We start from the raw sequence: 21,125 nt of genomic DNA on the forward strand, positions 1-21,125 counted from the left end.
AATGCTCCACAGTATCTCACTACTCTTTTGTCTTAGACAATTCAAAAATAACCTTTAAAAACTGAGAAACATTAAAAGAAACAAGAATTCACAGATCATCCTCTACTAAGGACAATTTATACCCTTAATATAATTAAGAATACTGAGTTCTATTTTGTGTAACTCAGCCTGCACTCACTACCTCTCCAGATCTGAGGAAGGTTACTATTGAGCGCTGAAAGAAGTAATCTGAAGGATGCTGGAGGTCTGTCACATTGCCCATCGTATCCTTCTTTTAATCTCTTTGTATGTGGGAACCCCAAGTCAGTCAGCCACATAATGTGGTTGAAGGAATATTGATTATTTTTGTTGGGATGATTGGATGCAGGGCAGAGATAGCTCACTGACATCTGGGAGTCAGGAAATCTGCACTGCCATCCTTGTTCTATCACCAACAATCATTGTGACCTGAGCAAGTCTTCCCCAGTGTGGTTTACAGTTGTCCATCTCCAAACTGGGGGATTGGATGAGACGAGTCTTCATCTCCAGGAGGCTTCTTGTGATTTGAACTGTCCTGTCCATCTCCAGTATTCATTTACTTGGTGCACACATAACCTGCCTTAGTGCTGATTTCTGATTTCCTTACCGGGCTAAATTCTGTACTTCCGAAAGCTTCTCTATCTTCAAGGCTTTATGGGCGAGGGCAATGACACGGAAACCTTGTATTGTATAACTCCTCAGTTTCTGTGGAAAATCCTTTGGCACTGTCAGGTGAGAGGAAAGAGGTAAAGGTAAGGTCATGTTGAAGGCTGCCTAGCTCCTAAGCTAGACTCTGGGATCCCTACACTGTACCTTGTTTTAAAACTCCAAAAATACTTTGATAGAAAAACTATAGCTCCATCTAAAAGACACAAACAACTTCATCAGTGTGCTTTTATTATTCTGACAGAAATAAATGCCAGAGATGCACTGGCATCAACTGGGTGTCAAATCCACTAGCTGGGTTTAATAAGGACTGGCCTTAGGACTGTGTCTACATGGATAAAATGAGGAAAACAGCTGATCCTCTAGATCAGGAGTCAGCATACTACAGGCCAAATCTGGCCAATTGCGTGTTTTTGTAAATAAAGTTTTATTGAAATGCAGCCATGCCCATTTGTTTACCATCTATGACTGCTTTGGGGTCACAGTGGCAAGGTTGAGCACTTAAGACAGATATCATGGTGGCCTGTAAAACCTAAAATATTTTCTACCTGGCTCTTTGCAGAGAAGCTTGCCAATCCCTGCTTTAGATGATAGGTGATACAATGCCGACATTTGTGTATTTTGGCATAGTGGTCATAAGTAATATTAAAATATTTATAAAATCTTTATGGTTTGTAGAATGCCTATAAGGGTATTAAAAGGAAGCACAGCATAATGGAAGTATATAGTGGCTTAGGTAGCAAAACACCTGATTTTTAGTCTCTATTCTACTACCAACTTGATTTCTTGGGCTTATTAGGTCTGTCTTCCATACCTCAATAGAATGAGAAAGAGAAGAACTCTGTGTCCCCATTCCACTCAGACTTTCTGTAATTCTAAAATGTTCCAGGAGGTGGGGATCAAGGAAGCTCCTAGCTCTCTATTAAATACCGGGCGGAAATCACTGCAGTCATTATTAGCATATGTCAAAGATCTGAGGTAAGGACAATGAGAAGAATTGGAAGTGCTACCAGAAGGATGAGAGGTGAGAAGTGGCAGGCCCATATCCTTACAATAGAGCAGGAGCAATAGTCACCAGTTGAAATATCAAGAAGATACTCACTTGTATCTGTGAGGCTGAAAAAAAATTAAACAGGAAAATATAGGCCATCAGTCTGTGAAGGATAGAGTGATAGAGGTAATGGGAGTTCTGAGAACGATCAAAGTCAGAAAAAAAGGGGCCGATTCTAAGGTAAAAATGGCTCTAAGTAGAGGAAGAAGTTAAAGCAATCATTTGCCAAATCTAGAATTGTGTGCACAAGTTGATGGCTATCAGCAATCATAAGAAGAATATAGATGAAAATCAGGAGAAAAAGACCAATTTTATCTAAATGAACTCATTTGAATGCAACAATATTCTTACAAATCTGGGCTGCTGCTTAGAGGGTGCATATGTTTATAAGACTAAGAAACAATACAAATCAGCTCAAAATCTGGCCCTAAAAGATGAAATTGCTGTGAAAATGATCAATTACATTGCTCTAATACCGTCTAATTTAATCACTTTTTTTTCTAAAAGATTTATCTTGTCTATATTCTCTTTCCATTGCTCTGCATGCACAAGGCTTTTTAGGTGGTGCCAGCCCCCAGAGGTGACGGGTGGAGCGCCCCAGCTGCTGGATGAGTGCAGGGTCCAGACCTGTCCCATTGGTTCCCAGTGCATACTCTTCATTCTTGCCCTTCTGGGTGACCCTTACATAGCTTCCTGTTCTGGCTCCTGATGTTTGCTTCACATCTCCTTCCCGGAGACCCCATTGTGGTTCGACTTTTCTGGATGGACCAAAGTCAGATATTTACTCTCTGCCTTTCTACCTTGAAATTCCCACTTCCACCCTATCAGATCTACCGGGCCCATTTCTCACTCACTGAGAAATCAATCATGTCCACATTCATGGATTTAGACTTGTGTGCTTTGTATATTTGGGCTTCTAAAATATTTAAGCTCCTGAAAGAGAACAGGGTCAACTAAATTAGTACCTGTTTCAGACTTGCAGAACTTGGCCAGCATCTCCGGGGCACCCTTCACATAGACATGGAAGTGATCCTCCCCCGCCAGCTGAGCGACCACAGACATCCTCTGCAGGCTTGAGGAAAACGGAAACTGGCGCAAGATGGCTATGGCTTCTATAGGACTCTGCGAGAGCACCAAGAAAGGGGGGGCTTAAGGTGCTTGTGAGTGAGACTTACCAGGTGCATACCAAAAAACAGGGTTTGCTCTGCAACAAACCCAGCGAGATCATGAAGTGGTGTATGTCACAATATTGATATTTTTCTGCCCATCTCTAAGGCGATTCCTTTATCAGGTCATTCAGTCTGCAAAGCTATTCCCCATGGCTGCTTGGAGAAATCCTAATTATCTTCCAGGCAGAGTTCATAGGTCACTCTCTCTGTGGTGCTCCTCTCTCCCACCTCTGGACTCCTGCAGCTTTTTCTTCAGCCTTTATTATAGCACTTGGCACATTGTCTTGCACTTATTTGCACCTATATGGATTTTTCTACCTACCCATGTGATCCTCCCACACAGAGCCCAACATGTCTAGCTCTGAAATCACACTATCCTTTAGCACCTCCTAGTATAGTGATCTAACATACTTAGGCACTCCATGAGTGTTTGAATAAATTAAAGGACAGATTCATGAATAAATTAAAGGATAGATTCAGCAATGAAGGAATGAGCAAACCTATGGACACTGTTAGGGTAAGGCAAAATAATAGGAATTTAAAAATCTGTGAAAGTCAGGGGAGATTTACCAGTTTCAAGGAGAAAGAGCCATCTGATTTAAAAAAGCAAATCATACCCAACTGGCTTTTGGTCCTGGTTTTATTATGGTGTTTGAATCTAACATCCCAAATTTGCAGTAGTCTGCACTGCAATCTTCCATTATCTGTTTTAAAATGAAAACATCCATAAGATTCCTTAGAGAAAAATAATAAGGAAGAAATACCTCTCATTTGCATAGCACTCAGAGTCTCTTCAAAGCCCCTTTCACATATTTTCTCTTCTAGACCATTATCCGAATACCATCATTGTCAAATTTCTATTATGTGGATTTATATTAAAAACCTTATTGTAGAATGTCAAAAAGTCAGAAATATTGTGACTATAATTTAAATAGTAATTGGTGGAAGAAATGCTAGTAACAGGCCAATGGCTCTTCTTGAATGGTATCGTCTAGTAACTGGAGGTGAGTTTAAGTAGAGATCTACTCTCCAATATAGCTGAGCACATTAGCCCTCAGATGAGTTAGGATTGGGTCTTGAGATAAACATGGAATTATTTCTTATTCTATATCTATGTTACTATACCTAATTGGTTAGCTACAGAATCAGCAAGTTAGCTGCTAGCAAATTAGAAAGCATATCTGAAAATGGTTTGCATTCCTTGGATGTTACAACAGTATAAATTATATATCTGAGAAACCAATATTAACAGAAAACATGGGAAAGGCCATCAGATATGCAAATCAGAAAATAGGAGGCAACATTTGGCTTCTGCTCTTATCAGTTACTTGTTTATAACCTTGGGGACATTACTCCATTTCTCCAGATCTCAAATTTCTTCTGAAAAATATTCTAATATCACTTCTATCGCTAAAACCCTTAGAGTCTTCAAGGGCATTCCCCCCACCACCCCTTATGTTTCATGAAAGGCGACTAAAACCAAAGGATATTTAACTGGAGACTTTTTCACCCAGCTTTATTTTTTTTTTAAGATTTTATTTATTTATTCATAGAGATACAGAGAGAGAGAGAGAGAGAGAGAGAGGCAGAGACACAGGCAGATGGAGAAGCAGGCTCCGTGCAGGGGGCCTGATGTGGGGACTCGATCCCCGGTCTCCAGGATCATATCCTGGGCTGCAGGCAGCCCTAAACTGCTGGGCCACCTGGCTGCCCCTTCACCTAGCTTTAAACTCAGTGAATCATCTTGCACTTTCATGCTTTGTTTGGGGTGGATACCCCTGTTCTTAAAGACAGTCCTTACAGAGCTAATACAAGATTTATGTTCTTATGCAAGACCCCAACTTGTACATTATTTGTACAAATAGAAGAAACTCCACCCCCCACCCCCAATGGAGAAGAGGCACTGTCAGAACCAGGATCAAAGTCACATATAGTAATAATTACTCTAAGCAGCTCATCATTATGTCAACGTTAATGATGCTGGTAAGGACATTGTTTGTAATGATTATGCTGATTCCTCTCCATTAAGATGCAGGAAAGTGATTACTGCTTTGTCTTTATGTCAGAAATTTCTCCACAGCAAATGCTAGAATTTTCACTTACTGATATCAGAAATTTCCCTGTTTACAGGACTCCTCTTTCATTACTTTGGCTTCTAGAAAACTACAACTTTGCCACTATTCATCTTTAAATTAGCCTTTTTGTGAGATGTATTTCATGTCCCTGCAATCATTTGTTTTCCTCTCTTTACCATTCTGTTTAGATGTTGTCCTGCAGTTGATGTATCATTGTCAGTAGCTTTAAAACGTGTGTGTGTGTTTTTTTTTTTTGAGAGCAGAATAATGTAATGAATTAAATAGTTAGTGAATGAATGAGTGCCTCCCCCCACTTGTTGGGCACTTTATAATGCAAGCAGGCCCTGTAGGCTCATAGGTTCAATGCTTACCACAAGTCTGTATATGAGGTATCATTATCACAAATGCACATATGAGGTAATAGACTCAGAGTCCTGGTTCTGGATTTGGGGTCACACAGCTAGAAAGTGGTGGAGTCGAGAGGTCCGCCACCATGTCATGACAGCCACCAGGAATGTTTTATAGTCTTCAACTCTTCTAATATCACTAGGCACTCTTCATTCTCAACTCAGAAAACTAAACCAATTGGACTGGGGGACTTCAGTTTGGTGTCTAGACCTATACTGTCTAATACAGTAGCTATCAGCCACTTGTGGCCATTTACATTTAAATTAGTTAATGTGAACAAAATTGAAAATTTAGCTCGGTTGCATAGCCACAATTCAAGTAGTTGATAGCTACATGTGACTAATGGCTGTTATGCTGGATGGCACTGCCTTAGACTACTGTTTCTCTGAGGGTGTTACAGAGGTTACTTGTACCATGTTTTGGCCTGTCTAGGTTTTTTGGTCAAGTAGGTTTGGTAATTGCTACATACCATACTCCTTCTTAAATATTCACAGTGTATCACAGTATATAAAAAAAATCCTATAGGGACGCCTGGTGGCTCAGTGGTTGAGTGCCTCCCTTTGGCCCAGGGCTTGATCCTGGAGTCCTGGGATCGAGTCCTGCAATGAGCCTGCTTCTCCCTCTGCCTGTGTCTCTGCCTCTCTCTGTGTCTCTCATGAATAAATCAATAAAATCTTTAAAAAAAAGAAATCCTACAGTTAAATCAATTTTACTGTCTTAAAACAGCAGTTCTCAAAATTATTTGATCATGGAACCCTATTTCATGTTGCACTCATTGATAGAGTTTTTTGAAGCAGAGGTTGGGAAATTCAGGTAGAGTTAGGCATTCATCCACATAGTGTTATAAATCCCTGGGTTTCAACCAAAGTTAGAAAAAGTTTACCAGTCCCAGTAATGATTTCTTTAAGTTTTTCTCATTGAGTCAAACCAAAAAGCTGTTGCCTTACCCAGGCAGTGCCCTCAAACATTTTGAGGTCCAGTGGGTCTCCCTGGATGGTCCCATTGAGAAGGATCAGAGAGTGGCAACTGGCCATGGCAGCACACAGAGGGCTCCACGGCAAATCTTTGCCTGAGGCAAAGCTATGGACTTCCTGAAAACTGGCATAGAAGATGATTAATAAGTGAGGGTTTTTGACAAAATCATTTCACACATTCTGAAAGCTTACCAACATAGAGTTTCAATAATACTTAACCCTTATGTCCAAATCCTTCCAGAGCTCCTCATACCCTATATAATAAAGTTGGAGTGCTTGGATATAAGCACAGAGACCTCTGTCAGATTACTTGAAGCCAGCGTCTACGTAGTAGGTTGAAGGCTCTGACTGACACCTGCAAGCTCTGCAGAGTGGGCTCTAGAAACCACACCCCCTTGTAAGAAGTCTCTGGGCCAGTGTAGTAGTGGAGTTAGAAAGGAAGACTGCCTGCTGGTTTCTTATCCCTTCAAGTAGAAGCACACCTAGACTCTGAAATACTTCTCATGACTCCGCCCTTTGCCCTTTGCCCTATTCCCTGAAACCCCTAGCATGTATATCCAACATCTGAAGCCCATTTTCCTCTACGACAGTAGACTGACTGGGTTTACTTTCCTCTCCTCCCATCTTACAGCCAAATAGTAATTGTGTCCAGTTGTTTCTACACACTTAAAGCTTACTTAGGGGAAGGGAAGGAAAAGAGAGGTGAAAGCTGCAAACATTCTATTCCCTTTTCACTGATCTGGCCAATAGAGGACAACACAGTGCCTGTCTGGACAAAAGCCTGGCCTGGCCGTCTGAGCAACCAGGAGCTGAACCACCATGAGTAGGGTTGAACCCAAGTGTCTTCTGCAATGCCACACTGCCTGTCTGATGTTATCATGTTCCAGGATTGCGTTTGGTCCCATCACTGTTTCGGGGAGTCCCTGCATGAATCCTTCAATGACAGAGCTTCAATCACTGTTAGGAGTATCCAGAGTTTAAGAGCCAAGGCATCTGCGCTTGGATTGAGAAGGCATACCTCAGTCCTGCAGTGAAGGGAGCTAAGGCTCTTCTGTCTTTAGCTGCATTCTGGGGTTGTATCTCTGTGATCGCCTTCTCCCCTCCCATGGCCAGCTTTTAGCCCATATCTATAAAAATTCTAGCCACACATGCTTCAAGATTCTATCTCAGGTGGTATCTCTGTCAGGTGGTTCTCCTCATTCCATTCATTTTCAAAATTAATTTGTACCTTTTATCTACTATGTTATTCTAAAATTCAGGACTGTGTTATATCAAGCTATCACTACTCTTTCTTCTCGATTCTGATATGTGTGCCTTAATCATAGCCCTTTCCACAGCTCATATTGTACATAGAAGGTGGGTGGGTTTGTGCCCTTTTTTTCACATGAGATATGAGCTCCATGAGGTTGGGGATGGAGCTTTTCCTTTTTGGACACCCCCCACCCCCAGCTCACTAGTCCCCAGTGAGTCTTTGCAGTTTTTAATTAAGCAGGGTTCTTATTTCACTCCTTGCTCTTTTATTTTATTCATTCAGCTCCCTACTCATCCAGCTCATTTTATTTTTCATGTGGAGTTTGAAGGCCTACTTTCCCTGTCTGATTCTGAACTTAGAACTCATTTAATAAGTTAGAATAACTGGAAACTAGTTCTAGTAAATTATCATATATATTTTATGTGACATTCATCCCTCAGATGGATCTGAGTAATACCAAAGTAGCCACACAATCCCACATTCCATCTTTACCAAAGTGCCTACCAGTTGTCAGCAGTTGGGACCACCCCCCAGAGGTCCAGCCCATCTTCTGTAAGAGTGCCAGTCTGGAAGAAATTAGAATTAGTGTTAACATATTATTTAGTTCTTTTAATTACAGCATGATTTAAACAAAACAAGCTCCCAAGAAATTAAAGTAGATCTAGTTGTCCAAAGCCCTTGTTTGTAAGCATCAAACTTTAAATCAGAGAAGGGTACCTGAAGGAAAGATTCAGCAAGTGACAAATGATTCCCCAAAAGCCTATGTTGATAATTAAATGACTCTAGATACTAGTCATTACAATTAAATGCTAGTGTTTTGTTTTTGTATGTTTACTGTTGCACTTGCTGTTGTTAAATGAGAGGCGTTCAGTGAATGGAAATCCAATAAGAACCAGTGTGAATTTGACTTTTCAGTTGGCACCTGCAGTCTTTCTAAAACAGAGCTCAGAATTTTTCTTTCTTTTCAAGACTATTTATTTCATAGTCTGCCATCTGGTCCACAGCAATTTTCTAAAATATGGGTGACATGGTGACCATCCAGATTGATAATGAAATGTTGATAAAGGGCTTTGAGAATTTAGAAAGAAATGAAGTGCTAATAATAAATATTCATTAATGCCCATGAATGAGTTTTATTGTTAGATCAAGAGGAAAATGGTCGGGAGATTTGATTTGCTGTATTATAAGTATTTGTCACATAATGTAACAGAGAAAGCAACATGGAACTGAGTACTGTCACAGCACTTTGAATTTGCTCATTGCTTCAAGTACACCATTAATTACAGACTCCCATGTCTTTATGCAAGAAGTCAATGCCCCCAATAAGCACAAAGCCCTACTACTTCAGCACTGTCAAGGCTAAGCAGAGTATTACCAAGCGCTGGGGTGTATCTCTTTTCAATACTGACATCCAGCTCTCTGTCATCACTCTTCAAAGTCATTTCTGTATAAGACACTGAATTTTCTAGTTTTCTATCAGATGACATTTCTGTCATTACAGGACATTAAATCTGCATAATGCTTTACAATGAAGTGCTTCCATTGCTTCCAATTCTTATAACCGAGTAAATAGGGAAAGGAGCTTCTCAGGTTAGAGGTGAAATGAATAGCCTTGAGGTTCAGTGGCCTGTAGGTTGAAGAGAAAAAACCAGAATCCATCCTGTCTAGAGTCTCCCACCAGATGACAAATGTTAAATAAATTTTGCAAAGCATGCAGAAAGGCAAAACTCATACTCGACTTCCAATTAAAGAATGAAGGGATCTGTTTAATGAATTCATTTGGACTTCATAGAAAGCTAAGACGCATTGTGTGAGCTATTCCTTGAAGAACAATAGCAAAAATCTCTTTGTTTCATTTCTCTCCTGTATTTTATAAGGGTCTCAACCTGTGTGCTTAGATTTCAAATCCTCTTGACTTATTCCACTTTAGAAGAAGTTAGCAGCTTAATTCAAACTGAAATATTTTCCTGATGATCAGGTTATATTTTTAAGTATCAATATTTTGAACGTGAAAGCAGAACTGATACCACAACAAAACAGAAATAGGACTGTGCTATTTTCTCTATGTGAAAATGATCCTTATATAATAAAACTAGCCATGAACAGAAAGAAAACTAACTTACAGTTGCAGTTGTAAAAGGAAAAAGCAAATTTCTTAGCATAAATACTAGCCCAGGCTTGGGTTGAGCAGATAGAAAAGAGAGAATTTATTTTATAACAAACCAACATAAAGTAGAAATAGATGACAACAAACGGACTCAGAAGCCCAGTGGTGAATGTCTTCTAAATGGAAATAATAGTAGATGGGGCTTCAATTAATTGTGGGGTGCTTTATTCCAACACCGTATTGGTAGAGTTTTACAATATGAAAACTAGAAAGACACTTAGAGATCATTAGAGTTCAAACTTCTCTTAAAAGGTCACACAGAAACTTAGTGCCAAATCCAGGATTTGACTTCTCATTTTGCTAACTCCTAATCCAGAGTTCTTTGCACTATATGCTGTCGAGCCACTGGGGTTTGGCCATGTGTACAGTCCCTCAGTCGTTCTGGCGAAGGAACACATGAGGATGTGGAGGAAAAAGCTTTACAGGAGATGTAAAATACCACTCTCTGGAAAAATTAGCTTTAGAAACAGATGAATCTGTAATGAACATATTTTCTAAATCTCCCTCCTATATTATAGACACTAGTGAGGTTCCTGGGTAAGTATTGGAAATCTCTACCAGAAAACTTCCCAGGGGTGGTTCTCTGGCCCTAAAACTAAAAGGAAGTTACTGTTAATTTAACCCTAGTGGTTCCTGATGAGTGGGATTGAGGAAAGGAAATTTAACAAGAATATAATGGAAATAATCTTAGAGCTTTTCTACTTCCAGCTGGGGGCCAAGACTCATCAAGTCTACTCATGGTATCGCTCAAGCTGGTCCTCTAGTCTCCATTCTTGCCATCCTTGCCTAAGACAATGTCCCCAGATAGCTTCCCATCTCTGTCCTATCTCCATGAAATAAATCAATCACACCAGATGAAATAAATAAATCACACCTATGAAAATATAACCCATCTTCTTAAAAAAATGGTAGGGCTGTTCCCATTCTCTTTCACAAGGTTCCACACCTTAGCTTGGCACATCAGGCCCTGAGCAAATGGACTCCTCTCTCCAGCTACGCTGCCTACCACACAGCCCTCAGTCTAGCTGCATCCCCATACGTCATAGGCCCTGACGTCCCTGTGCTTCTGAACTGCTTGCCTCTGACCCCAGGGCCCATTCTGTCTAACAACCAAAGCCACAGCTCAAAGGTGATCTCCCATCCACAGCAGGTAACTTCACCTTGATGTTCTGTTCATAGCTTTTTAAGCATGCATTTCACTGCACTATCATTGTCTACACTTCCGTTTTACCTGCTTCCTCAGCTAAGTCATGTACAGAGCAAGGAATGTCTCATTTATGGGGCTCTTGGCCAATGCAGATTAGTAAAAAAAGTGCCAAAGGCCTTATCATTTATTCAAATGTGAATGAAGTGAAGACAGACCCACTGTGTTATAGCAGTTAGATTGGCCTGCCCAAGCAGAGGGTAGGATCTGAATAGCAGGTGGCTGAGGCTGAGGTCCCTCCATAGGAGAGGCACAGGAAGAGGTCTCAGGACCTGTACCAGAGGAGCAATCCTACCCATTTGGACATATTTCTCGCCTGCCACTTCCAGGACCCTAGGCACAGGGACATATTCTCTAGTCCAAAATTTTGGTAGCCTGGGGATCAAAGGCAAAAGGAAGGACCCAGTATATCAACACCAGCACCGTCCCCTTCCTCTCTTTCTTTAAAAGAAGCAGAAGAGCAGAAGGGAGTATGTTCCATTAAGCAGAGGAAAAATCACTTCTGGGGACAGAAATGTTTCTCACACCTTTTTTTTTTTTTTTTTTTTTTTGCCTGAAAAAGCCAGTCATAGAAGTTATTACAATAAGAGATTGTTTTAAAACCCAACACAAGCACAGAAATATTAAATTTCATAGGAAAGAAATTCACGACGTGATAGCTAAACCACTTCCTTAGAACTCAGTGGAGTGGGCTTCTAGAACAGGGTCTCACACTAGCTCACTGTGGGACCTTCTCTGGCCTCCGTGTTCCCAACCGTAAAAGGAGCACAGTGAGCCAGGCATTCTTGGGGGCTTTTTCCAGCTCTGCTGTGCCTTGAAATCATTTACCTCCAACCCGGAAAGTTTAGATCATACTTTGTCAAAGCACACGAGGTTTATTTGCCCGCACATATTGATTCTCTGCTGGGAGATACAGAAGATTTTCTTTTTCTTCAGCCTCTTTTGTGCATACACGATGCCTGTGGTCAGGGCAGCTGGCAGCACAGGAGGGACAGTTATGGTGAGGATGAGCAGGGCCATGGTTGTAGTATCTCTTGGAGAAACCTGGGGAGGGAGGGTCATACAGGTTAGCCCAGTAGAGCAGGCTGGCACCTTTTCTGGCACCATCTTCTGTAACACCACAGGAGTTCCAGAAGCTCAGACTATTCAAAGTGAGCCAATTCTCTTGGTGGAGCTGACAGTTCTCTTGGGTGTATCTAAGGAAAGGACAAGTTGTCTCCCACTGAGAACAAAGGAGACTCTGATCCCTACTCCATGTCCATCCTGCCCTTTCCTGACTCTGTTTCTGCTTACTTAGCATTCCCTCCGCCTAGAGCTCCGTCCCTCCTCTGCTCATCGTAACACATTCTTTGGACTCCCCAGGAACTGAGACCATTTTGGAGTTGTAATATTTTACACACTGGCTTGATAGTTGGGTTATAAATCTCCCCCAATAGCTTCCAAACTCCTTGGGTGCAGCAGCTGTGGCTTATACATCCTTGAAGTCATTTTCAAGTTCATCTCATTCATTTCAGATACAGAGCCTAGCACAGTTTCTAACACAGAGGAGGTCCCAGCACACGTATTAAATGAATGGTGACCTGATAAAAATGATGACCAAGATTCCGCTGAGATCTCAGCATGGATTATCCAATATAGGGAAATCAATAGTAAAAATAGCTTTTTCTCACTGCATATGTTCTGGGGCTATTGCGTTAGGCTACGTATGTTATTTAGTGACACCTCAGGACACCCTTACAATGTGAATACTGCTATTTTTTTCTATTTAATAGATAAGGAAACTGAGGCTTAAAAATTAAATAACTTCCTCAAGCCACATGCTTGCAAATTCAATGCTGAGGATCTGAACCCTGGTCTGTCCCACTCCAGGCTACAAATACATGACCAGTGTGTTATACTACCAAGTCGGTTCTCATGGAGTCAAGATCTCAGTCAGGTCTGCAGAAATTCATGTGACTAATAAGAATGGAGCCAAGATCAAATCACAGGGTGGCTTGTTTTATTTTTCAAATGTTCTAGATACTAATGGCTTTGCCCTAGATTTTTACGAAATCAACCATAATTTTAGCCATAAAGTTCTCTTTTGAGTCCTGGAAACACAGATTCAGGTTCAGTAACAATGCCTGCTAGGTACATCATTGGTTCAATCTCAGTTTATTACAAAATCCATCATTCCTTGCTTTTCCCAACGACAGCTAGAGTGTTAACTCTGAGGCCTCAGCCCTGTCAAATCTTGAGCCAGTACAGACAGAGGCAGCCAACAGGGCCACAGATTATGACCCACAAGAAGACCAGTTCTGTGATTAGGGTTGCTGCTTTGGGATGGAGAGGATGTACTTGATGCTGAGTTCTGCCCAGGAAACCTTCAGTCCCAATCACTGCAGGGGCTTCTTAGTCCACACAAGAGAGCTTTTTGCTTGTTTTCCTGCTCAATACTCCTGCATCCCAGATGAAACTGGCCTGGCACATTGCCTCAATGTGCTTTAACAGTTTGTGGAGCTTTTTTCAGGGTCCATTCTACTGGTGCCAATATACTCTGGCCTCCTTTGTCCTCACCTGACCTAGAAATGCTCCCTGGGGGCTTATCTCAGACTGAAATGACTACTCAGAGGGCAAATGTGAGCCTGAATATTGCCTGGAAATTCTTGTGACTGTTCATCAGTATTTGCCCCTCTCCACGATGTTTACCCTTCTCCCCAATAACACAAATATAGAATGCACTAAAGCCACCAATTTGGGCATTGTGATTAGGCCACCCATATCTAGTTTCATATCTATGCTTTCACACTTTTATTCACAATTTTTCTTCTTCCTTATGAGCCCACATTGCTAAGATCCTAATATGTCTTACAGAAGAGACCACATGGTCTACAACAGAATCCGACTTTCAGGACTAGAAAGGACCTCAGGGTCATTTGTGATGGGCGTCTCTCTCCAGCCAACACAACTATTAAGAGGGACATTCAAATGAAACCAGACACCATGAAGCTTAAAAGAAAGTGGAGATCCATGCTTCATACAATTCTGTAAAAATGCACATTTATAATTGTTTACTTTCATTTTTTTTAAAGACAGAATGTGAGTGGGTAGAAGGAAAGGGGAAGGGGCAGAGGGAGAGAGAGAATCTCAAGCCCTTAGTGTGGAGACTGACACAAGGCTTGATTTCATGATCCTGAGATCATGACCTGAGCTGAAACCAAGAGTCCGATGGTTAACCGACTGAGCCACCTACACGGCCCTGTAAAAGTGGACATTAAATTCCATTTCAGAACCTAACAGAACACAGAGCAACTCATTGCCTATGTGGTTTGTCAGGTATGCCTTGGACAATATACACACTCAAATATCTCAACATCTTCAAATAATCCAAATTTCTGGGCATGGCATTCAAGATCCCCTTCAATGTAACCTATTTCTACCTTGCTAGACTTAATGTCTCAGTTGCTTACTGGTTCCAAAAGACCCATCTGCATTTCTTCCTTTGTCCCTTACTCACTCTAATTAGTATGTCCTTTCTGTTCTCTGATCTAATTGACTAAATCCTCTCCATCCTATCAGACTTGAGAAACATGTATTTCCTCTGAAGCTGTTTGGGCTTGGGTATTACAAATGCCACACATGCAGTAACCTCTCATTCCCATCCAAGTGGTGAAATGAGCTATGAACTTTGCAGCTTTTCATAGCTGTGCCATCCAATACAATTTTCACTAACCACATATGGTTACTTAAATTGAAGTCAATCAAATAATCAAATTAGTTAAATTAAATTAATTGAAAATAATTAACATGAAGTAAAATTGAAAGTTGTTTTCTTTTTTTCTTTTTAAAGATTTTATTTATTCATGAGACACACACACACACACACACGGGGGGGGAGGGGCAGAGACACAGGCAGAGGAAGAAGCAGGCTACATACAGGACCCCGATGCGGGACTCGATCCCGGGACCCCAGGATCATGCCCTGAGCCAAAGGCAGATGCTCTACCACTGAGCCACCCAGGTGACCCGAAAGTTGTTTTCCTAAGTCACACTAGCCATAGTTCAAGCATTCAATAAGTACATATGGTTAAGGGCTACCAAATTGAACAGTGCAGGTATAAAGTATTTCCATCACCTAAGAAAGCTCCATTGGACAATGCTGATTCACAAAATGATGGGGCAAAAGGTAACCTTATCCAACCATTTTGAGTTAGGTCAAGTTCCTTGAGAAAGCTTTGCTATTAAAAATCTTACCCCCAATACTTACTCCATGGTACATATATACACCAAGGGCATAGAGGAAACCCACAGCTCCAAGGCAGGCCAGGAACACTATAAACTTGAAGGCATCATTGTATAGTTTGAAGTTCAGAGGCCGAGGATAGAGGATGGATCTCACCAAGTCCCCTTTGGCGGTATTGTAACCTACATGAAGATAATTGCAGGTGGAGTAAGGTCCTTTAATGCAGTTTTCCCCACACCCAAAATGGTTTACATCGAATTAAGGATTGGTTAATAATGTCATTTGAATATGGAATGAAAACACCATTGTTAACAGTACATTTAGATTTATTATTCTTACAAGTTTCCAGGAACAGTAAGTGGCATTCACTTAGCCCTGCTCAATTTCTCTTGCTTTGAGTCAGTGCTTCAGTGATTCACAAAGTGCAGGCAGCTTCTCACTCATACATGAGACTGGGGAAAAGAAGCCTAAGGAACCAACAGACGCAGTCACCAGAGAAGATGAGGTGCTGAGAGAAGACTTTAAAGCCCAAATATGTTTTGAAAATAATAGAAAATTAAGAGAAAAGGAAAGCATAAACAAGTAATTTCTTAAATATATGTGCCTTTCATCACATCATTCCTATGCTCAAAAGCCTTCCAGAGCCTCTATTTTTTATAATAAAGTTTAAATTCCTAGCCATGACTTTCCAAGTCCCATCAATCTGATGTACTTCTATTTTGCTAGACTTTTAGCTATGCACTGTTCTCAGAAGACTCCAGTGCATTCTTTCCTTTGAATTTTGCAGAAACAGATTAGTGTGTCTTTTCAGCTCTCTGATAGGATTGGTTAAATCTTTCCCATCCTATCAGGCTTGGCTCAAAATGACACCTCATCAAAGAAATGTTTCCAGAATTCTACTCCCATACTTCATATCAAAAATAATTTCTCCCCTTCTTTGGAGTCCCTCTAACATTTAATCACATGACGTCTATCACTGCTCTCTGTTTAGTTAGCTCTAAATCCATCTGTCTCCTGCACCAGACCACAATATTCTTTAAGGGCAAGGAGTATCTCACAATTTTTTTTTCCTTTAGTCCTCAGGGCATAGCACTTTATAGATACTCATAAATATCTAACTTATTGGTGAAAAAATGGACTACTAGATATACGCCACTATTGTTAAGTGTGAAACACGCCTTAATCCCACTGCTTGATGAACATCTGGTCTCCTCAAATATGGCTTTGTGGGCTTTACAGAAAAGGAAGCTGTCTCTAACCTATTTCCTCAGCATTTTATAAGCTCAAATCAGGTGGTTTCCATGATTTCCATTTATTCGCTACTGCTTATCAGCTGGCTGAGAGATGTTCTCATGCCCACTGACTACTTTGAAGCAAAATTTGATATTTTTAATTAAAAAAATCAAGTAGAACAATTGAATCATAGGCTAAGTAAAGCATAGAGATAACAAAGTGCAAGGTATGTTTTTGAACTTATGCATATATGGGCTGGTGAAACACAGGTCAGGGGTGAATATGGTGAGCTAGGACTGGCTCACAGAAGGTGTTGGCTGTATCATGTCATGTGAAAGATTAGGAGTAATATTAGTAGTTTTGAAACATTTTTGAGCATGGTGTGTGCATGAACTACTTCAAAATATGTTTTAGAAATATGACTTGTTGACAGATCAAGGGATAGGTAGAGCAAAGGAAAAGACAAAGTATTTCAGGCCAAAACTGAAAGGGAACAGTCAAAAAAATATTTCTGTTGTAATAGTTAGACAGGAGATGATGAAGGGCCTGGAAAAAACACCAACTGTGCGGAGGAAGGAGAGGGAGACAGGACTTGGGAGGTATTTGTAGAATTGACAGAATGTGGTGACCTACTTGGTGTGGGAGAAAGTGAGGAGTTAAAGGTGATGTGGAGACTGGCTAGATGGCAATACTGTCAACAGAAAGAGGAGGATGAGTCTTTTAGATGCTTTGACTTTGAAGTGTCTGTAGGGAACCCAAGTGGAGGTATCCAGCAGAGACCTCGAAATAATAACCCAGCAAGGAGCACTTTGAAAGGAAAAAATCCTCGAGCAATAATGGCTGGAAGTGTTTTCTTGGTAATCACTTAGAGTGGATGTAGAGGGAAAAGAAAAGAAGCTTGTGAACATAAAAAAAACAAAACCAAACAAACAAAAACTCACAAGAACATAGTCTTGCCTTTGAGGAAATGTACTTCATCTCTGTACATGCTTCATCTAGGTAAGGTTTTTGTTTGTTTTTTTAGACAAGTTTTTTTTTTTTTTTTGTAAATTTATTTTGTATTGGTGTTCAATTTGCCAACATATAGCATAACACCCAGTGCTCATCCCGTCAAGTGCCCCCCTCAGTACCCGTCACCCAGTCGCCCCCACCCGCCGTCCACCTCCCTTGCCCCCACCCCTAGTTCGTTTCCCAGAGTTAGGAGTCTCTCATGTTCTATCTCCCTCCTTGATATTTCCCACTCATTTTTTCTCCTTTCCTCTTTATTCCCTTTCACTATTTTTCATATTCTCCAAATGAATGAGACCATATAATGTTTGCCCTTCTCCGATTGACTTATTTCACTCAGCATAATACCCTCCAGTTCCATCCACGTCAAAGCAAATGGTGGTATTTGTCATTTCTAATGGCTGAGGAATATTCCATTGTATACCTAGACCACAGCTTCTTTATCCATTCATCTTTCGATGGACACCGAGGCTCCTTCCACAGTTTAGCTATTGTGGACATTGCTGCTATAAACATCAGGGTGCCGGTGTCCTGGCGTTTCATTGCCTCTGTATCTTTGGGGTAAATCCCCAGCAGTGCAATTGCTAGGTCGTAGGGAAGATCTATTTTAATAACAAACCATTCAGTTGAAAATGGTGACAACTTAGAACAATAAGGATCTGACTGGAAATGAGTATGGCTGTTATTATCAGAATATGGCAAAGTCCGCATTCCTAAAGACAATTTTCCCAATCCAACTCCCTTACCTCTAAAATGGACTAAATTTACAAAAGTGAAATCTACCAACCTGTTTGCAAGACAACTGCTCTCACTGGCCCCTGCCCAGATGGCTTGACCTGGATAACTTCTGTCCCACAGAAAAGGACATGTTTCCGATAATCCTCCGAGCTGTGGGATTTCCAGGCCATGGTGTTCTCCAAATGAGGCAATGGTGTCTTTGTGACCGGTATACTTTCTCCTAAAAAAGATTATCTTTTGTTGATTCTGTGTGACCTGTGACCTCAGATAGTCGTTCAGAGCCGATACTTTCTAATTTCAAGAAAGTATACAAACCACAGTTATTCAGGTCTTACTTACTACATACACCCTGAGTCAGATGATTCCTTAAAGGATGCTAGTGATGCAAGCAGTGGCATACTTGGTTATATTTAAAATATTCACTTAAGGCCCACCTATATTTTCCATATTTCCATCTGCATGGTTTGCTGCTATATTTTGAAAAACAGGCCATTTTAGCAAAGAGAGTTGCTACTTAATTGTCCCCTTAAGTGTTCTTTAAGCCCAGATCTATGCTAGGCAATGAAGGAGCTGTAAAGCACTTGTATAGCTATTATTATTTGCCAGTAATTTACTTGTTTATCGGGATCCCTGGGTGGCGCAGCGGTTTGGAGCCTGCCTTTGGCCCAGGGCGCGATCCTGGAGACCCGGGATCAAATCCCACATCGGGCTCCCGGTGCATGGAGCCTGCTTCTCCCTCTGCCTGTGTCTCTGCCTCTCTCTCTCTCTCTCTCTCTCTGTGACTTTCATAAATAAATTAAAAAAATTTACTTGTTTATCTGTCCATTCAACAAATATTTTTAAGTGCTGATTTGTGCCAGGCACTGCTCTAGGTGCTGAGAATATAATAATGAACAAGACAGATAGAAATCCTGCCCTCAGAGACCCAAGGAGCCAAGCCACTAAACAGTAGTAAATAATTAATAAAAATACAGTAAGGTAAATATTTTGGTAGTAGCACCAGGTAATCTAAAGATCTAGCCCAGGGTTCCAGGAAAGAGGTCCTGGACAATTAATAAATGACAACTCAAAAGGAAATGAAGCCAACTAGATCAAAGAGAAGAAGAAAGTGTTCTTGGAGAAAGTGAGAGCAAGAGCATGCTATGCTCTGGGCACCAAAGATGGTTGAGGGTGTTTGGGACATTGAGCATGAGGGTAGAGGTAAGGTGTCCTGGAAGTACAGAGATGAATGAAAAATTATGCCATCATAAAATCTATAAAATATTCTTCATGATCTTTTTGGAGCTTGTAGTGAAAGACAGAAACCAATACAGCAAGACAGTACATCTCTTTTTTCTTTCTAGTTCTATTCTCATTAATTAATGCTTACAAATAGTTAGATCAATAACATGTATCTTCATCTTTACTCTCTCTTGTGTTCTTGTTTTATATTTCTCAATGATGGGCTATTCATCCCAACCTGGATATCCCACTAGCATCCTCAAGTCACCGTATCTACAATCCATATTAATATATTCATCACTAAGTGTCCTCTTGGCTTTTTATGGTTACCACCCTTTTGCTGAATGACAGGTTTATAGTCTCAGAATCACCTTTGATTCCTCCTCTTCCCATACTCTGCCCTCTCATGGACTGATTTTCTAACTCTACTGCTTTTTTCCGTGCGATTGAGTCTCACTGACTCATTCTTTGGACTCTTGAATTTGGGTCCCAAAGGCTTCATTGGCAATTGCTGACTCATGGTGGTTGCCTTATCAATGGATTACCTGTAATTGCTTAGCTCCGTGACATGAAATACATTTTAATAATAATAATTTGAGACGATGGTAGAACTGATACCTCTTTTTTTTATGAATAAGTATCTCAGTCAAATCTTCCTGTCCTCCCAAGTTGGGAAAAACCTTCAGTCCTCCTATGTGTCTCCTTTGCTATGACACTACTACCACATACACTACTGATCCCCAGATGGGGGGTAGGTTTCTCTACAACAAGCAATTCTGTGATACTGGCTGGTTGTCCTACAATTTAACTCAATTTTCCCTTTTTTAAAAAAGATTTTATTTATTTAATCATGAGAGATACACAGAGAGAGAGGCAGAGGCACGGGCAGAGAGGGAAGCAGGCTCCATGCAGGGAGCCCGATGTGGGACTCGATCCCGGGTCCCCAGGATCACACCCTGGGCTGCAGGCGGCGCTAAACCGCTGAGCCACCCAGGCTGCCCAATTCAATTCAATTCTTGCAGTATGTACCTAGCATCAGGTCCCACAGGTTAAGGACTCAGTCCCACAAGACTGCTTGCACTCTACCTCAGATGCTAATTGTAAATCCAAATTGTCACCTGTGCTTTTGACTAATAAATCTGAAGTTTCCACAACCCCCTTCTGGGGTTCAATTAATTTGCTAGAGTGGCTCACAGAACTCAGGGAAATACTTAAATTTACTAATTTGTTAAAGGATATGATAAAGGATAGCCAGATGAATAACCAGATGAAGAGACATATAGGATGAGGTTTGGAAGGGTCCCGAAGGCAAACTCTCTCACTAGATTTTCAAAGCCACCACAAACTGAGCATCCCTGGCTCTTTTTCCTACACACTCCAGCTAAATGAGGCCACTTGCATATCCTATTATTGACTGCCAGTCTTTGCCAGTACCATTCCTCTACTTTTCCTTATGGCAGGAAGAGAGATTATTTAAGATAACAAAGAAAATTAGCTCAGAGTTCAAAAGGATACATTTCAGAGACAAAATAAAAATGCTAATAATACTTCCTGGATCCCGTATTTAAAAAGCACTAGAATGAATTTAAAATCCCATCAGTCTTTTGCTAAATGTTCAATTAGCAAAATAACATGTCATATTTCTAATTTGGAATCATATTGATTATAGTTACACAAATTAAATTTCTATCTCTCCTTCTAGGTAATAATTGAGGGCGA

At 40.8% G+C, this 21,125-nt stretch overlaps 1 protein-coding gene across 1 annotated transcript in view; it reads right to left on the reverse strand.

Annotated features, from left to right (window-relative positions):
- ATP13A5 (ATPase 13A5) overlaps nucleotides 1–21,125 on the reverse strand; it is a 129,313-nt gene that overhangs the window by 40,100 nt on the left and 68,088 nt on the right. The window contains exons 10-17 of the mRNA XM_055307766.1: nucleotides 18,235–18,405; nucleotides 15,231–15,388; nucleotides 11,840–12,028; nucleotides 8,118–8,179; nucleotides 6,335–6,485; nucleotides 3,522–3,608; nucleotides 2,701–2,857; nucleotides 626–743 (exon numbers count right to left, since the gene is read on the reverse strand). Of these exons, the coding sequence (XP_055163741.1) occupies nucleotides 626–743; nucleotides 2,701–2,857; nucleotides 3,522–3,608; nucleotides 6,335–6,485; nucleotides 8,118–8,179; nucleotides 11,840–12,028; nucleotides 15,231–15,388; nucleotides 18,235–18,405 (1,093 nt within the window). The remainder of the gene's footprint in view (nucleotides 1–625; nucleotides 744–2,700; nucleotides 2,858–3,521; nucleotides 3,609–6,334; nucleotides 6,486–8,117; nucleotides 8,180–11,839; nucleotides 12,029–15,230; nucleotides 15,389–18,234; nucleotides 18,406–21,125) is intronic.

Source organism: Nyctereutes procyonoides, unplaced genomic scaffold (genome assembly GCF_905146905.1).
Source record: "Nyctereutes procyonoides isolate TBG_1078 unplaced genomic scaffold, NYPRO_anot_genome, whole genome shotgun sequence".
Classification (NCBI taxonomy): domain Eukaryota; kingdom Metazoa; phylum Chordata; class Mammalia; order Carnivora; family Canidae; genus Nyctereutes; species Nyctereutes procyonoides.